The following is a 27,160-nucleotide window of genomic DNA, read 5'->3' as shown; positions in this document are numbered from 1 at the left end:
GAGTCGCATAGTGTGGATGGAAAACAGTCTCTTCTGTACCCAGGAGTAAAATGACTATTAATTGAGCAAGTCATCACTTTATCCCACGTTCTCCTTAGCTCTGAACACGAAGCAGTGTCTGTAAGCGTGAGGAGTGTTTTCACAAAATAAGACCAAGCAAAGCACAGTAAAGGCACATCCTGCTCAGAACCTTGTTGAATCATGGCTTTAATTAAGGTCAACTTGACCTTTAATAATAATTTGAGACTAAAGTCCAGCTAAGGAGTCCTGAGCTAGGGGACGAGAATTGATTTTGTTTCCAAACTGTTACTAATTGTACAGCCTCACTGATACAAAGAAGTCCAACTTAGTGATTGATCCCTCATGACCGTTTTAATCATAATAGTTGACCACTTTTTGAGCCCTTACTTTGCTGAGGATTTTAAATGTTATTTGACCTTTATAACACCCCTGGGAAGCATTATTATGTCTACTTTAGAGAGAGGGAGACTGGACATTGTAATCAGCAGAGAAATAGTTCCCATCTACTGTGAACTCCGAAATGCCTGCTCTCGACCATTGTGCCTGTTATGCAGAGGTCTGAGTCTATTTTAGAATAATTGTTACAGGCTATGAGTATAAACATGTTAGCATTTTCCAAGTATGATCAAAGACAAAGGCAAAGATTCTAACAGGAGCCTTTCCTTTGTCAATCACTTCAGAAAAAACTAATACATAGGAGGAACAAGGCTGAGTTAATTAACTCCTTTCCCAGCGGGACTCTACATGAATAGCATGGATACATTTGTTGGTTCCCAAGTCCCAATTGTTGCTTTAGTTTAAGTACTCAGTCTTTAGAAATGGCTTCTTCAAAGGCACTACCTTATTGTTTTTGTTTAGTTGTATTTGAGTTCTGTAGATCAAAACACTGCTTGTGAATGGCGGCCCTGATTTCAGTGATGCCGATGATAGCTGTAGCCACAACAGCAGCATATTCTAGTAGTTATCGAATCAGTTTCCCTTCTGAGCACCAACCAGGCTTGCGCGTCTGTAAGCAACACAGCTCAGTATAGGTCTTCTCACCTCCAGCTCCTGCCTGTGCTGCTGGCGCTTGGTGACGGATGTCTTTCCTGTGGGAAGAGACTCCATGGGCAGCTGTAACAGATGTGCTAGTTCAGCTCGGTGTGTGCTTTTCCGGAGCACATTATCAAACCCCACTGTCAGCTAACGCCTTTGAGAAAATGTTAGCTCTGGTCTGGGCTCTGAGGGAGGGGAAGTCCTACAAAATTGTGAACGCGGTCTCCTGCAGTACTTTCTTCTGGTTAGGGATGTTTCGTGTAGGCGTTGAGATAGTCTCCCCCTCAGTTTGAGATGTGTGGGTATCTGATTTTAAGAGTGGAGTGCTAATGAGTGTAAATGTGTTCCTCACTGAGCAGAGCTGTGTAGCTAGGGCAGGGGACCATGGACTCTGGGATGCGGACACTGATCGAGGTCCCTCCCTCGCCCCCGCCGCCGCCAGCACTCTTTTCTTCCCATGGCTAATTATTGCCACAGGCTCTGACTTACAAGTCACACACCTCTCTCCCTTCATGGACATCAGACCCTCTTCCTTCTCCTCACTAGGTCAGGTCTGAACCTACATGTCCTTCTCTGGGCCCCTCCACCTCAAAATATTTCTCTTACTTCTTCCCTTAATTCAAAATTGGTTTTCTTTATTAGACCCTAGTTTTTGAAACCCACTCCTTTGCCATGGTTCCCTGAGGATCTTCTAATCTCATAGTGCCAGGAGCTGGGTGTGTGTGTGTGTGTGTGTGTGTGTGTTGCACGTGGGTGTGGGTGTTCCAACAGTGACTTCCGCCAGCCTCCCCTCTTCTGGGCCGGCTGCCACAGGACTGCAGCCCTCAGCACAATGGCCCTGTGTCCTGTGTCAGCTTCTGGTGTGAGCCAGAGGGTCAGGAATGCATAGCATCCCTAGAAACTAACGTCATGCTAGAATACCAATTTAGGAAATTCTTTTCCCAGAACCCTTTCTGCTTTCCTGGGCAGATCTGTGCAGAGATAAGCTTGCAACTGCTGGATCATGTCTCAGCCTTTTGACTTTCTGGAGTTTCTACCTTGCTCCTCACTCCCTCCTGTTCTCCCTCAGAGCTCTGAACAATGATTGGAGGAAGCCACAAAAGAGTGGCCATGAAGTCCACTGCATTAAAAAAAAATTCACCCAAGGATATGTTTATTGATTTTAGAGAGAGGAGTGGGGAGAGAAAGATGGGGAGAGAGAGAGAGAGAGAGAGAGAAAGAGAGAGAGAGAGACAGAGAGACAGAGTCAGAGAGAGAGCAAAGAAGGAAGGAAGGAAGGAAGGAAGAAAGAAAGGAAGGAAGGAAGATTGATTGGTCACTCCCATATGTGTCCTGGCCAGGGATCGAACCCACAACCTAGGTATGTGCCCTGACTAGGGATCGAACTTGCAACCTTTTGCAACTTTTTAGTGCATGGGGCAACGCGCCAACCACCTGAGCCACTCAGCTGGAGCCCACTGAACGTCTAAGAGACAAGCCTGAGCTGCCTGCTTACTCTTTCCTGCCCCACTGCCTGTTGTCGGGCCCTCCCTGTCTCAAATGCCTTCGCTTCTTCCCAGCAACCACCCTGCTCGCTCATTCTGAGCTGGGACCCTTTCTGATTTTACTGGGAAGTTTGCCGTCTTTAAGTGACTTTTTTCAGTTTCCTCCCATGTGAACTAACTCTTCTTGCAAAATTTCTGAAAAAAGTTGCTTCTACTTTTCTACCACTATTTTATTCCTTTATGATCTAATTTCCAGTCCCATCAATGTATTTAAGATATTTCTGAAAAGCTGTCTGTTCCCCTTAGTTTTGAGAATTCCCCTTCCTTTACTTTTTGTAGGATTTGAGGCAATTAACGTATACTTCCTGAAAACTCTTTTGGCTTCTGCAAAACACTATTTTTTCCCTTTCTTTTCTTGCTGCTAAAATGTGGATGTTTCTCAATGTAAAACCCTTAGAGTCCTCTTCCCAGCCTCCTCCCCTTCTCTGACGTCACACATGCGTGCATGCTACTGACTTATGTGCAGATTCCCAACTCCAGCCATGCTGGCAAGCTGTAATTGTGAGCCTGCTGAAAACCGGGCACCTTCAGTTCCACTCATCTGAAATCAGACTCCTTTGCAAAATGTCAAGTGGTCTTCCTTTCCTGGAGTGGCTTTATGAGTCTCCCTTTCTCCGAGGGGCAGAGCCTAGGGTCCCATCTGCACTGATGGCAAGTGGCCCCTCACCTGTGACCAGTCGGCTGCTTGAAGGCCTGCTCTCAGGTCTGGGGGAGCTACCACCTCTCTGCTTTCTCCTCTTGCCTGGATTAGTCCCACTACTTCCTATCCCCATAGTTATTATGACCCATTTGGAGTCTCTGAGGCTAATTTGCATCTCCTGAAGGCAGCGTGTAGTCGGTTTTTTGTTTTTTTTGTTTTTTTTTGATCCAACGCTGTACCCTGTGCCTTTTCATTGGTGAGTTTAGTCCATTTACATTTAGGGTGACTATTGATATATGAGGATTTCCTATAGGCATTTTATCTTTTGTTTTCTGGTCTCTCTGTCTCCATTGTGTCTTTGCCCCTGTGTTTTGTCTTTTATGTTATTTTTGGGGTAATTCTAGGATTTTTTTCTTGTTTCCTTTTTTTTCCCCATTTTCCCCCATTGCTCCCCCCACCCAGCCCATCCTTGTTTCCTTTTTTTGTGTTATGTGTCTCAGTTCCAGATTTTTTTTGTGTGTGTGTGGTTACCATTAGCTATATGCAAAAGACAGTTTCATAGGTGCAGTGTCTTTTTCTCCTGACTGCATCTTCTCTCCATTCACCAGTGACAGTTAAGACCCCCACCTTTTACGTTTGGTCACCACAAGTTCTTTTTCAGCTGTGAATTCATTTCCAAATTGCGTAGCTATTGTCTTCTTTTCTTAATGCGTTTACTCCTTTAACCCTTAGGTTATATTTAAGTGTTTAATACCCTATTTTTAACACGAGTTGCACTTCCCTGCTTCTGTCTGTCAGTTAGTCATCTTAATCACATTTTTGTATTCTTTTTGTGTTCGTTTTAGATGGAGGAGTGCCTTTCATCACTTCGTATAATGCAGGTCTGGTTGTAGTAAATTTCTTCAGTGTCTATAGTCTGGAAAAGCCTTTATTTCTTCATATCTGAAGGATAACTTTGCTGGATATGTGATCCTTGGCTGGTGATTTCTCTCTTTCGATAATTTGAATGTTTTATTCTATGAATGGGGTTTTGTTTGTAGGTTACTATCTTCTTTTCCCTGGCTGCCTTGATGATTCTTTCTTTGTCATTAATTTTTGACTGTTTTAACATAATATGCCTTGGATAAGGCCTTCAGGACTGGGATAATTAGGTAGTCTTTTAGCTTCTTGGATTTGAGGATCCAGTTCTTCCCGTAGGTTTGGAAAGTTTTTTATTGGTTATTTGTTTGGGTAAGCTGCCTGTTTCCTTCTGCTCTTTTCCTTATGGTATACCCACAATTCTTATATTGCTCTCTCTAAGGGTATCAGACAGTTCTCATTGAGTTCTTTCATTTTTTTAATTCTCAATTGTCCCTCTTCTTCTACCTGAGTCATTTCTAGATTTCTGTTTTTTAAAAGATTTTACTTATTTGTTTTTAGAGAGAAGGGGAATGGAGGGAGAAAGAGAGAGAGAAATATTGACTGGTTGTCTCTTATATATGCTCTGACCAGGATGGAACTCTCAACCCGGGTGTGTGCTATGATGGGGAATTGAACTGGTGACTTTTTGCTTTGTGGAAGGAACAGTGTGCAATCAACTGAGCCACACTGGTCCGGGCTAGGTTTCTGTCTTTGATATCACCAGTTCTATCTGGTCTGCCCTATTTCCTAAACTCACTAGTTCATTCTTTATCTCATTTATTGAGTATTTCAGCTCCAAGATTTCCATTTGTTTCTTTTTCATATTTTCAGTGTTTTTGGTGAAGTACTGCTTGTGTCTGTTGTTTTTAGTTTTGAGCTTGTTGAATTGCTTTTCTGAGTTTTCTTGAACCTCACTCAGTTTTTTTTCAGAACTGCTATCTTGAATACTCTGTCATATAAATCAAAGTCTTCCATGTCTTTAAGTTCATTCTCTGGAGACTTTTCATTCTGTCTCTGAATTTCCTTGTTACCTTGGTTATTTGCTGTGCTGGATGGAGTATTGCTCTGCCTGGCATTTGTAGGAATGCGATCTCACTCTTAGCAGGTTGATTAGAAGTCTTTTCTTTTCTTTTCCAGGAGGTGGTGCTGAAGCACAAGTTTTTATTTTCTCTTACCTGCACTACTCCACTACTAGGGCTTCTGGGATCAGCAGGGTGGTGTCACTTGGCTGTGTAAAATGCCCTGTATTCCCTGAGGGGGGGACCACCCCCTTTACAAGCCAGTGGCCTCAGTCTTCAGGCCTGCTCCTGGGAATGGGAAGCGGGGGTCTATGAGTTTCCTGGCCTGTGCATTTCTGGTGCTGTCTTCCTGTAGCCAGAAGCCACCAGCAGAGCTGCTCTGTCTAAACTGATCCAGGTACCATGACCAGGTTGTGCCAAGGTGGGCAGGGGGCAGAGGTTTGTGTGTCTACGGCTCTTTTCTCTCCAAGGGGTGTAGCCACCGTGAGTTCTGACCATGTAGGCTGGAAAGTTGTATAATCCCTTTCTAGATCTATCATGTGAGGATTTTATTGTTCAACAGGCCATAGGAGGATGGGGTGGCTGGGTTCCCCTGTGTGCGGATTCCTTTGTTCAGTGCCGGTGGGCTGTCATCCTTTGCGCTGCTTCTCTGCAACAGACTTCGGGCCTAACCTCAATGTGTGCCGGCCACCCAGGCTTGATCTCTGTCTTTGCCCCTTTGGTTTGCGCAGTGGGACTGCCCCCTGACCCTTCAGGGCTTTCATGTCTCCTGGGGCCATGGTGAGCACTGGACCGTGTGTGGCTTCCACCTCTCCTTCCTGCCATCCTGTCTCCTGTTTGCTCCGGTACGCCTACTGTCAGGTGTCCCCATGCACTGATCTTGCACATGTGTTCGTGTGATGAGCAGAGAATCCTCGGATGAATCAATAATCAACAATTACTGATTACTGATACATCGAAGACACAAGTTTCTCCAGAGGAGTTTCTTTTTTAATCCATCCATGTTGTACAGGTTGCATTTTCAAGAGAAGTGCCAGGAAGGTGCTGAGTCAGGAAGTATTCTAGTAATGGATACTTTTAAGCCTCTGAAATAGAGACATGAACTTGCTTCAAAGTGGGGAATTTTTTTAACACTTTCATCAGCAGCAGAGGAGAGCTGGCCCTGGGAGGGAAAGGGAATGAATTCCCTTTTGTGTGGGAAGGCCGTGTGCAAAGAGAAGAGGTGTGTCGGGACCTGTGTCCAGAAAAGATAAAGCAAAATGTTTTGACCAAGAAGATGAAATTGGAGCATCTGTGGGTTATGAGGAATCACTGAGCAAGTGATATATGTATTAGATTTATAGATGCAATTGTTAATGATCTGAGTAATAATATACAGGAGAAATAAGAAGAAGAAAAATAAGATCTAGAAACATGCAAAATATTTATCTTGCTACTTGAGAAGGCTTTTTGAAAGCTTTAGAATGGCAGAATAATAGACATTTTTCCATTTTAAGTTTACTTTTTTAAAAAGCAGTTTATTTTTCCAGTTTTATTGGGAAGTAATTGGCAGATGTCACTGTGTCAGTTTAAGGCGTACACAGCGTGATGTACACATATTGTGAAATGATTGCCACAGTACACTCATCATCTCCTAGAGATACAATAAAAACAAATTTACCCTTGTCATGAGAATTCTGCTACTTACTCTTACCGTACTTTTTGAACTCTATAGAATGAAAGCTAAGAAACCTTTTTTTCCTGCTTGAAGGCATGTAATGGTTGAGTTTATATAACTGAAGATTCCCCTAACACCTTACATTGTCTGCTAGGTCAAATGTTTGTTTCCCTTACAATGCTGCCCTTCATAAAGCTGATACTTTATAGGATGACCATCTTCCAAAGCTGTAGAAAGGTCAGTGACGCTGTGGCCCTTCCCAGTGTGTCCGGGAGGAAGTCGTCACTCACAGTGAGTGGGTCCTGAGGACTGAAGCATGTGTGTAGCAGGGGGTAATGTGTGGCAGTGTGTCACTTCGGTAAAGTGGTGCTTTCTTAGTCATGACTACCCGAGTTTAATACTTTCCTGGAAAGCAGTGATAGCTTTTGCACTGTTATACTGGATGATTTATTTGTACGTTTTCCCGAAGTCTCCTGAATGTGAAAGTAGTGAATTAGTATAATACTTACTATTATTAATAACTGTGGGTGGTACTATTTATTGAACCCTTGCTAGAGCCTGAGCCATGGCAATTTGCAAAAATTATCTTGTCTTCATTTTACAGAGGGAAATTTGTGGTTCAGGGAGGTAACTTGTTCAAAACTAAGAGTAGGAACTAGGGATTAAATCAATGTTTTTTAAACTTTAAAAGTATCATCTTCATTGCCACAAGGTTCTACCTCTTCTATTTCTTTCAGCTGGATAATGCTAGAGAATGTGTTAAATATTTAATACAGCCAAATTTTATCCAGCTTTGATTTTTTAAAAAACATGTTTCTTAAGGTATCAGAGTATAATAAGCTCTGCATTATGGGAAAGTGTGTATGCTTAGCTAGATGTAGGAAAACCTGGCTTTCTTTTTCTACATTTGCTGTTGCCTTATGTAAGTCAGCTGACCTCCTCAGACATGATGTTCAGAACATCATTGAAGTTACATAATGTGTTCTTATCAGTGCCCCGAGCAAGGGTCTTTAGACACGCTTCCTCCCTAATGTATCATTAGGAAAGGGACATTTAGACTTGAGTAATATTTGTTTTTCCTCTATGGAAGATAGCAAGTTGAACAGACATGAACTTGTAAATATAGGTCAGATACTTTAAAAAATCATGTAACTGCTTTTTTCCCATGCCCACATTTGATCCACCTACTAGGAGGATCTCCCACAATCCCAGCCAGCCTGTCCTGTCAGAGCATCTTGTGACCAGTGCACCTGTCCAGTCAGTGTCCCTGGTTAATTATTAATTAACTTTCTTCTGAACCCCTGATGCACCCTGTTTTGTCCATATTCTCTTAAACTGTCTAGTTGAGGGAATGATAGGCTGAATATTGCTAATTTATGGATTTCAATTTAGATGTAACATCCCTTGAGAACTGTATGTTTAATATTATATTTGTTATTTATTCTTTGGAGTCTTAATGATTTTTTCTCGTTCTCCCATGATTACCCCAAATCCCCCAACCAAACTCTGTGTTAGTGGTATCTGGCAAAGAGAACTCATGTGATAATTTTCCAGAACTGATTTCACAAGTGTTTAGATTAATAGTATTCATAGTACGATGAATCATGTCCTCTGTAAAGATAATCAGGAGTCGGAGTTTCCACTGTTTTCTGATCCCTGGCTTTACTTTCTGTGGGAGTAGCTCAAGGATTATACAATATTTACATTCACTTTTTTACTAGGCGCCAACAAGAAAGATTTGAGAAAAGTCACTATAAAAACACTTTCCTCTCTAACCTTTGTTTTGTTTCCTTCAATTCTGCATTGTGTGTTAATTGCACTGTGTTGCTATGGTAGAATATTCTTGCGATATCATGGAATCAGAGACACCAGAAATTTTGGGAAGTTGGCCCATTTGTTCAACTAACACAAACTTATAAAGGCCACCTTTTCATGTGGTTTTCTAAATAGACCCTATGGAATTGCTTTTTAGTTGTCTTCCATCTGATGCATGGGAGCCTAATGTGAGTTGCTATAGCCTCCTTGAAAACGAAAAGTATTGCATTAGCCTCTTCTGGATGGCCGCTGGTCATTTGGAAGATAGTCTCCATTTTCCCAGGCTCAAGGTCGTTTTTCTCTGCCCTTGCCTTTAACGCCTCTGGCTTCTCCATGGGACAGCAGCGGCCCCACTCCTGACAAACCTGAACCATCACAGTTCTTTTTCATGTGATCGGGGATTGATCACCCATGTAGCTATTGCCCAGCATCTTAGAAAAGTCCTCTCATCCCCATTCCTGTTGCCAAAGGTAACTAATGTCCTGACTTGGCAGTCAAACCTACCATTCCTTAGGGTTTTACTGCCCTAGTGTCAGTCCCCTAACGCTGCAGTATTACCTGCTTTTGAAACTTTGATATAATTATCCCACAGTATGCATTTTTTGTGTGTCTGTTTCTTTTGTGTACCTTAAGTTTGTGTAAAATCACAGCTTTTGTTTTTGTATGGTTTTCCCTTTGTGTGAAGAGTTTGAATTTAATCTAGCTATTCTGTTTATGAACATATCTGCTTTCTCTTTTTAATGACTGAAAATAATACTGTTATGGATATTTGTACGTTTCTGTTGATGAACACGTGTACACATTTCCGTTGGGTATACATCCAGGAATAGAATTGCTGGGTCATGGGGTATATGAAGCTTTCTGAGATGGAGCTAAATGCTTTCTCCCTGTGGTTTTGCACATATACAACCCCATCTGCAGTATATGAGAATTCCCATTGCTCTGCGTTCTGGGCAACTCTGGTACTGCCGCTCTTTTATTGTTGTTTTTTAAAATTATTATTTTAACCAAGGATTTAAAGAAGCCATATTCATTCAGAGAGTAAGAGGTGCGGAGTCACGGAGACAGGGCGGAGAGGCAGTGTGGCCCAGACGAGCAGCGGTGGCAGGAACAGATGGTCCCATGTGCATATGTGGCGCATAAAAGTCAGGAGGGGTAGATAACCTGGAAGCAAGTGACCCCAGCCCTAGCCCAGACTGCACAGCCCAGGAAGATAGACCCCGTTACCTCTGCCTATAAAAACCAGAGGGGTTTGGGGCAGCGGAAGAAACTGCTAGATTTTCTGCACTTAGAGGACCTGCATCATCTTAGAATGTACGCAAACCCCAGGGCAGCAACCGGAGGGGCACCAATTTCATATGGGAAGTGGGTAAAGTGACTGGAAATGGGGCCGATCACCAGAAGCCAAGCAGCAGCATTGTCCCCTCTCCGAGCCCCACACCACAAGCAGAGCCACACAGTGGTGACGCAGATAGCCCTGCCCTGGAATTTACCTAAGACTCCACCCCACACGATTTACAGGTTACTTTGCTATATAGGCCACACTATTAAGATAGGGACTAAAAGCAGCTCTACCTAATACACAGAAACAAACACAGGGAGACTGCCAAATTGAGGAGGCAAAGAAATGTGGCCCAAATGAAAGAACAAAACAAAACCCCAGAAAGAGAACTAAATGAAATGGAGATAGCCAACCTATCAGATGCAGAGTTCAAAACGTTGGTGATGGGATGCTCAGAGAACTCATAGAATATAGCAAATGCATAAGGGAAGAAGTGAAGGCTACGCTAAGTGAAATAAAGAAAAATCCACAGGGAACCAACAGTGAAGGGAAGGAAGCCGGGGTTCAAATCAATGATTGGGAACAAAAGGAAGAGATAAACATTCAACCAGAACAAAAGGAAGAAATAATAATTCAAACAAACAAACCAAAAATCAAAACCCAAAACAAAAACAAGGAGAAGCTTAGGAACCACTGGGGCAACTTTAAATGTGCCAGCATCCAATCCATAGGGGTGCCAGAAAGAGAAGAGGAAGAGCAAGACATTGAAAGCTTATGTGAAAAAATAATGAAGGAAAACTTCCCAAATTTGGTGAAGGAAATAGACATACAAGTCCAGGAAGCACAGAGAGTCCCAAACAAGCTAGACCCATAGAGGACCACACCAAGACACATCATAATTAAAATGCCAAAAGCTAAAGATAAAGAGAGAATCTTAAAAGCAGCAAGAGAAAAGTATAGAGTTACCTACAAAGGAGTTCCCATAGACTATCCGCTGATTTCTCAAAAGAAACTCTGCAGGCAAGAAGGGGATGGCAAGAAATATTCAAAGCTATAAAAAGCAAGGACCTACAACCTAGATTACTCTATTCAGCAAGGCTATCATTTGGAATGGAAGGGCAGATAAAGTGCTTTCCAGACAACGTAAAGCTAAAGGAGTTCATAATCACCAAGCCATTATTTAACATGAAATGTTAAAGGGACATACTTAAGGAAAAGAAGATCAAAACTATGAACATTAAAATGACAGCAAACTCACAACTATCAACAACTGAATCTAGAAAACAAACATAAACTAAGCAAACAACCAGAACAGGAATAGAATCATAGGTATGGGGATCATTTGGAGGGTTATCAACTGGGAGGGGGAAGGGGGAGAAATGGTGCCGGGATTAAGAAGCATAATCAGTAGGAACAAAAGAGACAGGGGGCATTAAGAACAGTATAGGAAAGGGAGAAACCAAAGAACTTACATGACCCATGGGCATGAACTAAAACGGGGACTGCTGGAGAGAAGGGGGGTACCGGGAGGAGGGGGGCAAAGGGGGAAAACTAGGACAACTTTAATAGCATAATCAGTAAAATATACTTAAAAAAAAAAAAAAAAAAAAAAAAAAAGCCCTCTGCTGGTGGGGATAGATAGGTTTTATCTGCGCACTCCAAGGTAGATTTCAGAGTACATGTAAAGAAATGGATGAACTACATGCTTTTAGGCATATTTTTTTAAGACCTTTTTTCCCCGCAGGCAAACTTGTGGTATTTGATGGGAGACTGAACTTCCTGGAATGTCTGGGATACAGTTACTCTATTTTACTGCTCAAATACAGATTCACTGGCCTCTGAGCTGGGGCACTTCTGAGAGCTGACTAGGAAGTGGGAAACCCTAACCGAGATTTATTCCTATGAGTATGAACATTCCATCTCCATTCACCGATGAGTCATAGGAACAGCAAAGAAAAGGACAACAGTTTTCTCAGAAAGTAATTGTGATTTTGTTTTATTATGCAGACCCGTGGGCTGTGGAATGGTCTTGCATTCGCACTATCAGAAAAAATGTTAGCCTGAAATACCTAAGGTGATAATCAGACCCTCATCTTGGCTATAAAAACCTCAATGAAGAGCTCTTAGAATGCCTAAGTGTGAGCATTAGCATTTTCTAGTGGGACCTCTAATAAGGTATTTGTGTACTGTAGCTCTAAGTTATTTGGGGGATTATTATTTATAACCCAGTTATAAAGATGAGAAAATATTTGTCAAAAGTAACTCTTTTTTCCTTTTTCTTTTGTGATCTATTTATGCCACTTTTAAGTTGTGATTTTAAATCTTCCTATATGCCTTTGGTAGAAAACCTCTATTTCTTTTCTTTAATAGGAATAAATTATGTACTTCAACCAAAGTCACAACAGACCTTAAGAATTTAATGGAATGGTGCATTATTATGGGAAACACATCCCTGTTTTAACTGAGACATAAAGCTTTGCTTTGATTTGTTAAAAGACAACTTTTACTGGGCTTGACTCTGGTAGTTCTTCACTACTTGCTGTGTGTCTATTATGATATCCTAAAGAAAACGGGGATACAGGATATGGTAACTGGTAGCAAGGAGCTCCTCTACACCGCTTGGGAAAATAACAGATATATTTCTGAAATGTTAAACAGCAACCCACAGAGAAAAAGACATTCACGGACAGTTGAGAAAATGCTGCAAGGCAATTATTCGTTGAACGCAACACACAGTGACAATCAGCACAGATGCCAAGACAACTCTGTTGCTCCCGTGGCGCTCTGAAATGAGAGCGTGCATCCTATAATTCACCACGCTATTATTCCGAAATCTGAACGAACAGTCTCCTAAGGTCTTTATAGGCCTCCAAGCGGCCTCCTTCATGAGATTTACACTTTGCTCCTTGGCAGCAGGTGTAGTTATGAGCCTTCTCATTCTGTCCAGATTCGGCTGGTCTGCAGCTGCGAACACCTTTCTTTGCCAGGAGATCCCTGTCCAGTTCTTTCAATCTTGGAAGGTTCATTTACTTTTTCATGGTTTCCCTCTCAAATCTGGACCCAACAGAAGTTGGTTTCCTGGGCCTTTTGTGTTGAAGGCAAGGAAGCTATTATGTCCTGTGGTGCCCAAGGACAGCATGTCCTTTGAATTTGCCTCAAGTGTTTAAACAGATTTTAAAGAGACATCATATTCAAATATATTAAAGATGCTAGTCCAAGAAGTTCTCCTGTTAAGTGTCTGGTTATTTTGATTTTATAATTTCCTGCTGGCTCGTATGGCATTTCTATATCCAAAGAAACTTATATTTTACTTTAAAAAAGAAATTGAGACAAGCATGGTTAAGAAAATGAAATGATCCTGTCAAAGAATGTGTGTTATGAATCTACATTGAGTAGGATAAAATGCTGTTTCAATGTTTTATATATGTGTGTATGCATATACAGGGGTGGGCGAAAGTAGGTTTACAGTTGTAATACTAATAAATAATACATGTACTCACAAACTGTAGCCCAGCCCAGTATACACACATCCCACATATAGGTTTATGTTAGAAAAGATGTTTGCAGTGTATCAATCAAGATGATGTCTCTGTGATTGAATTAATAACTTTACATTTTTTTCTTTGAAATATAGCAAGACCAACTGTACACCTGGGCTGCTGTCAGCCAGCCCACACACTCGCTGGACTACGCGGCGGGGCAGTTTCCCAGGCGAGTCCCATCCGTTCGGCCACCGTCTCACCTTCCTGATGAAGAGCGCCGGCCCCCGGATGCTGAACCAGGTAGGCCCCCAGGGACAGTGAATGTTCTGCGAGTGCCGAACAGGGTGCTTCCTGGGTGGTGAGTTTGCATTTCTCTTCAAGGGGTTTCTTAGGTCCTCACCTGCAGGTAACAGGTGGTGAAACAGGAAATTCTTGTGCTCCACCGCCAAGGCGCTGAATTGGAATTCTGGGGAACTGGACTCTGGAGTTGTCTAGATATTATTGTGTATGTGAAGTTCAAGAACCACAGTGTCCAGCTGCAGCCGCTGCCTGAGGCTGAGGCACCGTATCTCGTGAGCGGAGCGGGCTCCAGAGGGAATTTTCTATTACCTTTCTTGCCCTGCTTTCTCTCTGCTTATCTTAGTGCTCCTCTTCACCTTCAGAGACGATGGGGAGAGGTAAGACGGAGATATGTGCTTTGCTCAATCTAAAATTTGAGTGACTTTGGAAAATTTTATAGCATTCACATGTAATATTTCTTTTTCTTTATTTTTTTTCTTTTTTTGTAGCTTTTGGGGTTTTAAAAGTACTTTGTGATAATTGCCCGGGAAGATAGCATGAGATTAATGTCAGCTTCATACAGAGTCCCAAACCGGGAAAGCGCTTTGTATGTGTTATATAGAATTAAGAATCATATTTGTGTTAAAATGTTTTATTGAATTTGGTTGTTTTACTCCCTTTTCTCACTCTGGCATAAACATAAAAATGTCCCAGTGTATTCCTGATGGACTGATCAGGAATTTTGACTGATGTTCTATAAGTGCAGAGTCCTTTTGAAAGGCATCACCACTATTCAGAAATCTTTCACCAAATTTTCCTAAATGGTAGCATGGGTGTTGAGTAAAGACTGTTGATCTTGTTTTTCCCCCATTGACTTGAGTAGAGAAAGTTTCCTGATCACTGTTTCTTCATCTGTGAAGGGTGATGAGAATAACATCTACTGCTTAGGGCTATTAATTCATTAATTCGTGAATTAATAATGTATGTTAAAGTACAGAATTAGCACTCAGCATGCAGCAACTGGCTTGGTATAAGAGTTTGCTGTTGTTATTGTAATTAGCATCATTCATTCATGTCTTATCTTTACCACACGTTCCCTCTAAAACCAATAATGACCCAGTGTCAACAGCTGTGTTCCAAGCCCCTGCCCAAAGGTGTGCAAACGGAGCCTAGTGCTCATAACCTCTTGCGAGGACGTCCATCTCCGGAGGGATGCACTGACCTCTTTTTTTGTGCTGAGACACCGAATGGGGGCCTACACCTCCCCTGCAGAGTTTCCCTCTTAATGTCCAGTGCTTCGGAGTACTGCTTACTGTTTGCTTGGTGGACTCGAGTTCCTGACGTCAACAGCACATGAGAGACAGGATGTGGGAGACATTGTTTCATGCAGGGCTCCGAGCATCATGACCCAGAGTATAGCTGACTGACTTCCTTAATGCAAGAATCTTCAGATATGAGGGGATTCTAACTTAACACCTGAAAATAAAGGGAGCACATAAAGGCGTATTTAGTTTTAAAAGAAAAAATATGGCACTAAAAGGATTGATCCAATTAAACACACTGTTCTATTTGTTTATGTTAAAAATGTAATTCCTGATAGGAAGTAGCCAGGTGTTGATATACAGTTGCACACCACATAATGGTGTTTTGGTCAATGATGGACCACATAGATGGTGGTAGAACTGAAAAATTCCTATCACAGAGTAATGTTGTAGCCATGATAACATAGTAGTGCCAGTGGAAACAAACCCAGTATCCTGCCTGTTGTATGAAGTACAGTACATACAATTATGTACAGTACATAGTACTTGATAATAAGTGACTATGTTACTGTTCTGTGTATTTACTACTATTGTATACTCTTTATCATGATTTAACTTAATTATTTAATTTAATTTATTTTCTATTAATTTCATCGGGGTAACACATAAATTTCGGGTGTACAACTTTATAGTGCATTTCTTCACTAGTCTCCTTTTGTCACTATATCTTTGACCCCCACCATATCTCCCTACCCTATTCCCCTCTGGTAACCACCATTTTATTGTCTGTATCTATGCATTTGGTTTTATAAAAAGTTTATTTGTTTATTTTGTTGCTTTTTGCTTTATATCCCACCTATGAATGAAATCATACAGTTTTTGTCTGACTTATTTCACTTAACATAATAATCTCAAGATCCATCTATGTTGTCACAAATGAGACTATCTCACCTTTTTAATAGTTGAGTGGCATTCCATTGTATATACATACTACATCTTCTTTCTCCAATCATCCACTATTTTGGCTATTGTAAATAATGCGTAAATGAACATAGGGGTACATATGTCTTTATGAATTAGTGTCCTCAAATTTTTGGGTAGATACCCAGAAGAGGGATTGCTAGGTCATATGGTAGGCTTGGAAAGTTCTCATTAATTATTGTTTTGAGTAGGTTTTCAGTTCTCTTCCCCTTGTTTTTTTCCTTTTTGTATACCTACTATGCTTAGGTTGCTCTTTCTAATATGTAGTCAGATAGTTTTCATAGTGTTCTTTTCATTTTTAATTCTGTTAGTCTTTCTCATCTTCCTCTTGGGTCATTTCTAGGTTTCTGTCTTCAAGTTCACTAATTCTCTCTTGTATTTGGACTTCTTTATTCCCAGTACTCTCTAATGCATCTCTCATGGCATTTATTGAGTTCTTTAGCTCCAGAATCTGTTTCTTTTTTGTACTTTCCATATCGTTGTTTAAGTACTCTCTATGTTCATTAATTTTATTATCAAGCTCTTTGAACTGCCTTTCTGAATTTTCTTATATTCAATATATCCTTGAGTTTCTTCATAACTGCAATTTTGAATTCTTTGTCATCTAAGTTCGTCTTCCATGACTTTGGTTTCTGGAGTCTTTATTTTATTTCCATGTTCCAAAGTTACCTTGGTTGTCCATGGTATTTGATGGATTCTTTCTTTGTGCACTTGAGATACTGACTTCTTGTTTATCTACTGTTTTGTTCTCAATGATTCAGCAGGGTGATAGGTAGGGTACTTTCTTTTGCTTTTCATTGGATAGTTTTATAGTGCATACTTTTGCTTTCTCTTACTTGTGCTTTTTGTGCCTCTGTGTGTGTGGTAAAGCTGCATCGCTTTGGTTAAGGAAAATGCCACATCCCACTGGGATGACTGGTGTCCCCTCTGTGGTGAGCTGACGTTGATTATGGAGCACCACCACTGTGGTGGCAGAATTTGGTGCGTGGTAAAGAACGGGTTTTGCAGCTCCCAAAGCTACTTCCTTTTTCTGCTATGGTTTGGACTTGACTAAGCTATTTGGGGTGTTTTTTGGACAGAGGAGGCAAGATTGCGATCTGTGGCTCTGTCCCTTCCAGTCACGGCTGTTGGTGGCACTGATGGTTGTTTATAGCTTCCCAGCCACCTCTATCTGGTCCTGCCAGGATAGGGAGGTGGGATGGGAGGTCACTTTTCCAGGAGTAAAATGGCTTCTGCCCTTTTTATGCTCCAGGCTGTAGAGTAAGGGCTCCAGCTCAACTGCTGTCACTAGTGCTTGGGTAGGCTCCAAATGCATCTGTGGCCACCAGCCCTGTCCTTACCCTACTTCTCTGCTTGTTCCAGTAGGCCCTCCTTCAGATGTCCTGATGCACGGATGTTCCTGGCACATTTGTGTGTTAAACAAGGTGTCCTCTGTTGAGTTATACTTGTCTGACTTCTTGTAAATTTAAATGGAGACACAGTGGAGTCATTTCAGTCTGCCACGATGCTGACACCCCTTGTCATTATTTATGTACTTTTTCTCCTTCTAGAAAAAGTCTTCGCTGTAAAGCCATGTGCTGTGTTACACCCCGTGTTTACCACGTCTCTTGATTGCCTAATTTTCTCTTGTGTTGTTTTGTGCAGTGACTTGCTTTATAGGCTTGTAACCTATGAACAGTAGGCTGAAGCATGCAGCCGAGGTGTGAGGCAGGCCGTGCCATCTGATGCTGTGTGAGCGCACGCTGTGAGAGCACAATAATGAAATCTCCTGACCACGCGTTTCTCAGAGTGCATCCCTATCATTAAGTGGCATGTGACCATAGTAGCGTTGATCAAATTCATTGAGCGTTCTTTCCATAGTGGTTCCTATCTTATGTTTTACATAATTGGTTACAATGATATTTTCGTTTTCTCTTCCTTATCGTGTCCATCTTTCTCAGCCTTTCTAAACGAAACATTTATATTAGCCTCTAAAATTTTAGGGCACTTTAAGAACGGCTATGAAACTGGTTTTGAAAGTTAATTAGTGATCCTCTGAATATTAGTTTGGTAAATGATAGTTGGAATTAATACCGGGAAGTTTGTGATCTAATTTTTTCCTTATTTGATGTAGTTGGCAAAATGTCAGTGAAAATAATTTTTAACATAATAATTTGTCTCCTTTTAAAATATGCATTCTTGAAGAGGATGATGGAGGTAAGTAAAAATGATTTAATGCAGTCACTTGTTTTACTCCAGCTGATCTATTATCAACTGCAACAGACACAGAGCTTTGTTTTGTCGAAGCCACCTAATGGCACTTTCTAAATACTTCCTCCTGTGACTCCATGGGGTCTTCTCATTCTGGGGGGCCACACCATACAGCCAGTTGTAAGAGTGAGAATGTTCATAATATAGTGAAAAACTTGTGTAGAGTAGGCTGTTTTTTAAAAAAATCAATTAGAAATTTTGACAGTATATTTATTTATTACTAAATAAGCTACTTGCCATGTACTTAACAACTCACTGCTACCCACTATTGTGTGGTGACACCATGGTTAAAACTACTATTTGCAACATGTAGCCCCTTTCAATTTTAATTTGAAGTAAAGGAGTTCAATGAATTTTTTTCATGAAGAAAGACCTATGGTTCTGTTGTAGACAATTGAGAACTTTTCTTTTTGCCACTTTTTTTTTTTTTGGTCTTCCAGCTCGTCCTAATATTGTTTACTATTTCCCACGTCCAGTTAATTCAGATTCATGGTGCTGCCTCCTCTCCTTTTCCCATAGATCTCGTTTTATTTTTCCATGATTCCTTCTGTGAGAGTCTTTTGTTCTCCTTCATGTATTGGTTAAAATACTGACCCTCCTCTATATGAATCTGATGTGCAGAGGCTGAGGTGATGCCTTGTGGTCCTCCTGCCAGTGAGTGAGCTGTGCAAGGGCTGTGGATTCCTGTGCATCTTTCTCTCCCATCCTGACTCCCTACACAGTTGGCCCAAGGTGTTAAACTTGACTGTTTGTAGTATGTAGAATACCTTCCGGAAGGTTAAGGCTAGCTGGAAAGGAAATTAGGGTGTAATATGCTCCAAAATCGGTGCTGGAAACATAAGAAGAAACCCTTTTCATTTATCTTGTTTACTCTTAATTTTCTCTCTCTTTATTTATCTTTATTTATACAATGCAACTCTCTCCTCATGATTGTTTTTTTTTTCCTCTGGAGTTTCATGGCATTTTATTGCCATCTCTATTATTTGTCATTTTTGTGTATTATAATTTATCTGTTTATATGTATCTGCCATCTTTGTAGATTCCTAACATTTCGACACCTCTGGGCACATAGTATATATTTAAACATTTGAGTGAATAAATGAAGGTTTTTGTTTTGAAGATCTAAGGAATAAAATATCTACTCAGCACATGAATACAAACATTATAGGGAGAATTTTGTGCATGCTGAAACATTCCATGGAATGTTTTACGGTAGTCAATATCAAGTTTCAAATATTTTTCAATAGATTTACACAAAATCAGAGAGACGATTAACTTTAGTTTTTAAAATCATGGAGAACAGGAGCAAGATGTCTAGGTAAGAAGAGGGATGTGGTTATTCTTGTCGCATCTTTGGAAAATTGCAACCTTTATCTTTCTTTGAAACTATGAATGGCCAAGAGAGTGAACATAGGAATGACTTTTAAAAAGGCAATTTGGGCACAGAAAATTCTGGAGAAAAATATATGGAAGGAGAGCTGGTAGAAGCATGGCAGAATCTTTTTGTGTAAAAATTCTAAAAAGTATATTTACATTCTGGCTGAGAGAACTATAACCTAACTTTACTCCAAAAAAAGATCTGAACTGCTCATAAATATCTAAGGTGTGGAAAGCATTACAAAGGAAAATAGATCAAACAGAAAGGAATTTAGGCTGGAACAATAAAAAAGAATCTGAGGTAAGCTAGCATACTGAAATGTATTTCAGAAGGACCTGCAGTTTTCAAAGGTAGTTCGAAATATACCCCTCAGATTTAAAGAAGAAAGTGAAGTGGGAACAATTAATTCTATATCCTCTCCTGTGTCCATGAGATTAAAAGCAACAGTCTCTCAGAAAAGCACTTTTCTGGCCTCTAATATTCAAAAGAAGTGTTTCTAATGGGTCCCAAGAAAAAAGATTCTGTGCGGTGTAGTGGAAATACAGTATCATCAGCTCATTTCCAGGTTTAGTCCAACTACTTTAACACACATTCAACTGAGATCATGCAGGAATTACATAAGGGGCCAGGGGAGAGGTCGATAATATTCTGTCTCTGAGCAACTCCCTTGGTCAAGGGTAAATGTACTAGAACTGCTTGACTGTGTCTCCTATAGGTAATTCTCCATTTCCTTTCTTTTTTTCTTTGTGGGGGAGGTGGTAAAACTTGCCTGCATTTCCCCCTTACATATATGCAAGCTAAAGCGTGGGTGTAGATATTTTGGTTGGCATTGAGGGACAGAGCTATACTACTGAATAATCAATAAACAGAAAATAGCGTTGGACCTTTTAGGAAAACTACATGTTTAACCCTATCTTCATTTGTGGAAGGACATGGTATACTGGAAATAAAACATCTACCATTTAGTAGGCAGCTGGCCATTTAAATGAATTTAACAACTTATCATTCAATTAAATTGACTAGATTTAAATCAAATTGATGTATACCATTAAAGAAGCTTTAATTGAATAAGGTTATAGATAAGTGCATTTTCATTGAAAATGTAAAATTGTTAGAAACTGCCTAACTCATTTTTAGAAGGACTATTTTGTGTATTTTAAAGGGTTTATTTTGATTTACTTTTCAGTCAGAGCAGAGGGGCCTAGCTTACTAATTCTTTTGTTACCCTTTCTCTGCAAATGTAAAACTCACCCAAATGTGTTTGTTTTATAAATCATAAGCTTATTTTGTGATGATACAGAGATCATTTCTGAAAGGTATTTGTAATTGCAAGAAGACCAGATTTTAGATTATGCTTTGATTTTGTGAGCTAACTTTAACAAACATTTAAAATTTTGTCAGGAATGTTCTTTCTCCTACTCTGCTTCAAAGTAATGTTTTCTAAAAATCTTCTAATTCTTAAGAAGAGTGGAGTTGGCAGTTTTAAATGTACCCTTGAGAGAGCTCTCACAGGTTACTCTTTAAAAACAACTATCCTAGTTGATGAATATTTAATGAGGATGGTCTGTCAGTTCCAGAACTGAATAGAAGACAGTTCCCAACATTGCCCTGGATCCTGGGAGAGCAATGTTGGTAACAAGTGCCACAGAGTTTGTATGAGGGGTGATCATGCTAAGGATATTAGCACTAAGCAGATATCTCAAATACACATGCCAAGCAACTCTAGATTTGAGCCAGCTCAGAAGCCAGCGATTCCTCAAAAAACTAAAAACAGATATACCATATGATCCAGCAATTCTACTTCTGGATATTTATCCAAGGAAAACAAGAACACTAATTTAAAAAGACATATGCACCCCTATGTTTATTGCAGCATTGTTTACTATAGCCAACAATGGAAGCAAGCTAGGTGTTTATTACAGACAGATGGATAAAGATGCGCTACATATACACAATGCAATATTATGCAGCAATGAAAAAGAATGAAACCTTGCCATTTGCAACAACATAGATGGATCTAGAGGGTGTTATGCTGAATGAAATGTCAGGCAGAGAAAGATAAGTACCACATGGCTTCATTCATCTGTGGAAAACAAAACAAAACAAACAAACAAAGCAAAAACAGACTCATAGAAACCGAAACCAAAGGGGTGGTTACCAAGGGAGGGGATGAGGAGATGGGTAAAAAGGGGAATTTAGTCAATACTAATATGATAAACCTATTCAGTGACAGATGATTACTAGAATTAATGGGGTGATCACATTGTAAAAATCTTTGACCGCTATATTGTACACCTGAAACTAATATAACTAGTATAAGATTCTATACCAACTCCTCTCAAGTAAAAAAAGAACAGCTGTAGATACTGAAATAGAGAGAGAGAGAAGACAAGACAAAACAGAAGCCAGTTGCTCCACATGCTGGCTTGCTACTTGCGCTGCTGTTTGCCTCCCTTGCGGCTCTTTGCCTTTGTTCTTTCCCATGCCTTCCTTTTCTCTCTTATTTTTATTCTCTGTTATTTTCCCTCTCCCTAACATTCCTTTTTCTTTCTTCTCCTAACTGTTCTCTTTCCTTTCCCTTTATTTTTAGAACAGTTACTCTGTGCATCTTGTTCATCTTAAACCCTGGACCCTCCACAACTTCTATGATTCAGCTTAGGGATTTGAATAGAGTATTTTGATAAATTTCCCTTAGATGTTGTAACACACTGATTCAAGGAAATTACAAGTCTAGAGACAGGGACGGGGATGGGAGAATTCATTCAATTCAGGTCGTCATTGAATGTCACAGAGGAGACTGAGAGTTCAGGTGTAGGTGTTCAGAATATTGACTGATAACATCTTGGTAGTTCACTGTTTTGGCAAACTGCACACATTCTTATTTATCACCAGAACCCAGAAGTTTGCTTTGTGGGGCCGGTAACCAGCTTTCGGACTACGAAAAAGGGCTAGGAAACGTATGCATTTCGAATGTGGAGAACTGTTTGTGTTCCACCGGTTCTTGTACTAGCTAAATAGAAAAACAGAGTAAGAGTTTTCTCCATCGATTCAAAGCTCTGGGATCTTATGTTGGGTTTGCTGCTTTTGGGGAGCGGAGGAGTTCATGGTGACAAAGAACATAAAACAAACGTGTTCCACAGTTTGCTTTAATATTAACTGTTGACCACCTTTGATGTTAAAGATATTTTTTCAAAATTGGCCAACTCTTGTATTAAGGTCAGAGTGTAGATTTGTGAGTATAAAAGAGAAGAATTCCATTTTGATTAATATAGTATTTGTCTGGGGAAATGGTTGTATTTTAAGGCCATTTGTTAATACTCTATCATCACAGTGACATCTGGTGGTGACTAATCCATGCTATTTTTAATTTTTTTCTTTTTTGAAAGATTCACTCTTAGCCAAGGTGCAGGGAGTAGCTAATGGCAAAGTGGTAGCTATGTTGCCTGTTATCAAGTTCTTTCTCTCTCCTTCCTACTCAAGTCACCCACTCTTCAGGGTGGCACCCACTTTCATGGTTGGATCATTCTTTCAATCACTTCTTCTATTCCCTCCTACAATTACTGATATTGTAAGCATCTACAGCAGTGTGCCAGGCACTATTCTACAAGCTGGGGATACAATGACGAAGAAAGTGTCCCCTAGCTTAAAAACAAAATCCTGGACTTGGTTCTCCCTCAGGGTTTTTAGCTTGAAGTATTGGCAGTCTCATAAACTCCAAAATGATGGACTGAAAGATCAAAATCCCTTTTTATTCAGTGCCTCTTGTTGACAGTATTAATTATTTCTCACTGAAATTAGAAGATTATTTGTCAATGGTCATCTGATAAGGCATGTGAGATCCTGTCCTTCAAGACTGGTGAGCTGGGTCTTGTCATTGTGCAGACTAAGCTAAATGAATAATACAAAAAATGAGTGTTTTAGCATGTATTTTCTGGCACAAAATGTAAACTAGCAGTTGAGAAAAGTAGTAATTATGATTGATGTATCAAGAAGGGCATAAGCCTATTTTAATTTTAAAAGTAACTAATGACATGAATATTGGTGATTATATATGAGGTCTGTCCAGAAGGTATCCAGCCATGTAATATGAAGAAGGTACAAGAAACATTGTATATAGGACAATGAGGCCTCACTCCCCTTCAAAGCAAGACCTCACACAGCTCTCCCAATCACCATCAGCTGCCTCATCATATTTTCCTGAATCTCATCAATGGTCTGAAATCTCTTCTCTTTAAAAGATGCTTTTAGTTTTGGGAAAAGCCAGAAGTCACAGGGCACCAAATCTGGGCTGTAAGGGGAGCTGAGTCACCTGGGTGACTTGATGTTTCACAAAAAAAAACTGCCTGAGTCCTGATGCGTGAGCAGGTGCGTTGTCGTGATGAAGCTGCCAATCAGCAGTTGCCCATAGCTGCAGCCTTCAGAATCATCCAACTAGTTTCCCTGGAGGATTGTTCAAGCTTGACACAAGTACAGTGAAGTTGTCATTGTTCACGCATGCACATCCCAGTCCACTCTTCTTGGCTGCCAGGTTACATCAATGTCACGCACACTTTTCTCCTTATGTTAACAATGGCTAGACTTTTCCTGGACAGACCTTGTATGTGTCTCATATACTGAAAAGCAATCCTATACTCATTATATATACAAAAGTATAATTGGAAAATAAACTGGGTGTTTTTGGTACTTATGGTTAAAGATTTTAGTTTGTTTTGTTTTCTGATTGAACAAAGGGGAAAATTTGTTCTTTAATATATTGACTGTCTTCTTCCTTTCCAACCCAGAATCTCAATCTGCTGTTTTGGAAACTCTGAAAAATTGTTCAGATGCTGTGCAGCCGGTAAGAAGATCTTATTAGGATATCATATCCCTTTCTCTTACTTTTAAGATTGTGACAGAACCTTGTTTATTTTCCTATCTTCCCAGCTAGTTAGGCCACCCTTGCTTGGTTCACTAAGTCTGGTCAGGAATTCAGTCTGGTGAAAGGGGTTGTTTTCTCCCAAGTAGACTTTGCAAAGAAAATCAGCCTTGAAGTGGAACTGAGAACAAACTTTTCAGAAGCTACATCATCCCATATCCAGCCAAAGAGTTGGGCCTACAACAGCTGGTGCCAGCGGGACATGGTGGCCCCTCCAGGAAATGGGCTGGGCCAAATTCAGTCACAGGGATATGAGTTAAAAAAAAAATCTGTCAGAGGTTTTCTAAAATCATTAATATTCTTAAGTTGCTTTGGCGGATGAAACATTAGCTAGTGTCTTTAATTTTCATGGAAATTTTTTTCTGTTACTAAAAAGCCAAATTTTATGTCTTTTTTCTTGTACCGAAAAGGACTTACCATTTAAAAAAAAAAAAAAAAAAAACCCTTCAAGACAGAAAACACTTATAGAGAATAATAATTGTGGATAGCAAATGCTGTCTTTTGGACATCGAACCATTTAAATTTTTTATTTGTACAGTCTTCCAATGATGCTTTTGAAAATAACTTAGGATTAGAAATTAGTATGTAATTACTAAGTAAGAAGAGTGTATGTTCTTTTGAGTGTGGTCTAGTAAGAAACAAGAAGACTGGTACCTGGGTTATAGGCTTTGTTCCTTATCTAGTTAGTGCGCATAACCTGCCTAGGCTATTTGGGGCATAATGTTTTTCTCTGTAAGATGAAAGAATTTGATGATTTATGAGAATTTTCCAAGTATAAAATGATTTCCCCCTAAAAAAAGAAAAAGAAAAAGCAGCCTTGAATCATACATGAAAGTTGTGCTCCCCCTGGAGGAGAAATAAGGATATAACATTGATCAGGAACTTCATTTTATAATTCACCTGTGCTTTTCAAAAACTAGGTTGACCATTATTTTAAGAGTAAAGATATTATTAAGGATAGTGTCCTAAAACAGGTTTTCCCAGGGTTTTTTTTTTTTTGTGTGTTGTTGTTATTGTTGGAGCAGAGACCTCCCTCAGGCTAGGGCATGGTAGACTCAGCCAATGGGATGGTTATTTAATTGACCTCACGGTGGTTAGCCGACGTGAGTTAAGGTGAAGAAAGATAAGGAAAGGTAAAGAGAAATAAAGACAGAAGTAATTTAAAAAAATAGTGTCCTGAAAATGTTCTCAAATTATTTTTCAGCTTAATTTTTTTTGAGGGGGGCACAACTAAGTTGTGATTTGAGATACTCTATTAGATGTTTCTAAATTCTTATTTCCAAAGCATATGGTACTGAGTTCTTTGCTAGATGATGAGGTCTGTCCAGAAAGTATCCAGCCACACACTATGAAAAACAGAGGCATTTATTGAAGTTACAAGACACAAGAAACATTGTACATAGAACAAGGGCATCTCAGTCCACTTCAAAGTAGGCACTTTGGGACCTCACACAGTTCTCCCAATCGGCATCAGCTGCCCCATCGAATTTTCCTGAATCTCACTGACAGTCTGAAATCTCTTCCCTTTCAAAGATGATTTTAGTTTTGGGAAAAGCCTGAAGTCACAGGGTACAAAATCTGGGCTGTAGGGGGGCTGAATCACCTGGGTGATTTGATGTTTCACCGAAAACCTCTTCACAAGACGTGATGCATGAGTAGGTGCATTCATGATGAGGCTGCCAATCAGCAGTTGCCCACAGCTGCGGTCTTCTGAATCATCCGAATAGCTTCCATGGAGGAATGTTCAAGCTTAACATAAAACTTGATGCAGATTTGTTGCTGTACTCGCTCAGTCATTTTGAATGCAATGGCCACACAGTACACATACTCCCTCAATGGCATCTATCACCCCCACTGACTAGTACAGTGAAGTCATCATTGTTCATGTCTGTGCATTCCAGTCCACCCTCCTTGGCTGCCAGGTTACATCGATGTTGTGCAAACCATTCAGTATATTAACAATGGCTGGACTTTTTCTGGACAGACCTCATATTTGATAGTGCCAAAGAAAACCTGGAAAAGTAATCTGTACTATCAATAATGATGAAATGCATACAACATTGCTCTATACCAGCTGTAACCCAACAATTTAATATATCCATTTGTATAAAATTGTAGTGACTTTTCTGTTTTTCTTGAGCTGTGAACCATGGTAAAGTATAATATAATAAGTGGAAAACTTGATGAGCTGAATGATTTTAAAACATTTGATGCTACCTACAGCTTAGAAACTCAAAGGTCACATCTGTTGATTTAAGTGACATACCTTCTTCTTTTCTTGTTGTCACTGGAATGTCCAGCAGCCAGGAAATACAATTAGCTAATTGAGGGGTAAAAAATTTGTAAGCAATTGAGCTAAAGAACTCAACAATGACATTATTTACTTTTTGGAATTATTGACTTTGTCATAAGTTTATTTTATGGACCAGTTCTTTCTTAGATGACGTGTATGTTTTGTGAGAGTCTAAAATAACTGGCCATAAAAGTGATACAGGAAACTAGAATTGATTACCTATCTACTATATATCTATTTTTATTATATTTTGCAATTCTAATAACAATTATTTAAGGTAACTATTATCATTTATATTTACTTGACTTTGCTTAAGGTCACAGAATTGATAAAGGGTAAGAGGGAGGATTTGAACATAACTCTGTTTGGTTTTATTCCTCATGTTCTCTCCACTGTGATAAAAACTA

The 27,160-nt window shown here is 39.9% G+C and overlaps 1 protein-coding gene across 1 annotated transcript in view; it reads left to right on the top strand.

The window, feature by feature from the left end:
- Positions 1-27,160, top strand: part of FMN2 (formin 2) — a 261,959-nt gene that overhangs the window by 40,658 nt on the left and 194,141 nt on the right. The window contains exons 3-4 of the mRNA XM_090263236.1: positions 13,548-13,695; positions 24,327-24,382. Coding sequence (XP_090119362.1) covers positions 13,548-13,695; positions 24,327-24,382 — 204 coding nt within the window. The remainder of the gene's footprint in view (positions 1-13,547; positions 13,696-24,326; positions 24,383-27,160) is intronic.

Source organism: Furipterus horrens, unplaced genomic scaffold (genome assembly GCF_987537825.1).
Source record: "Furipterus horrens unplaced genomic scaffold, mFurHor1.1.pri manual_scaffold_15, whole genome shotgun sequence".
Taxonomy (NCBI): Eukaryota; Metazoa; Chordata; class Mammalia; order Chiroptera; family Furipteridae; genus Furipterus; species Furipterus horrens.
Note: the sequence above shows the minus strand (reverse complement) of the source record. Positions and strands in the feature narration are given on the sequence as shown.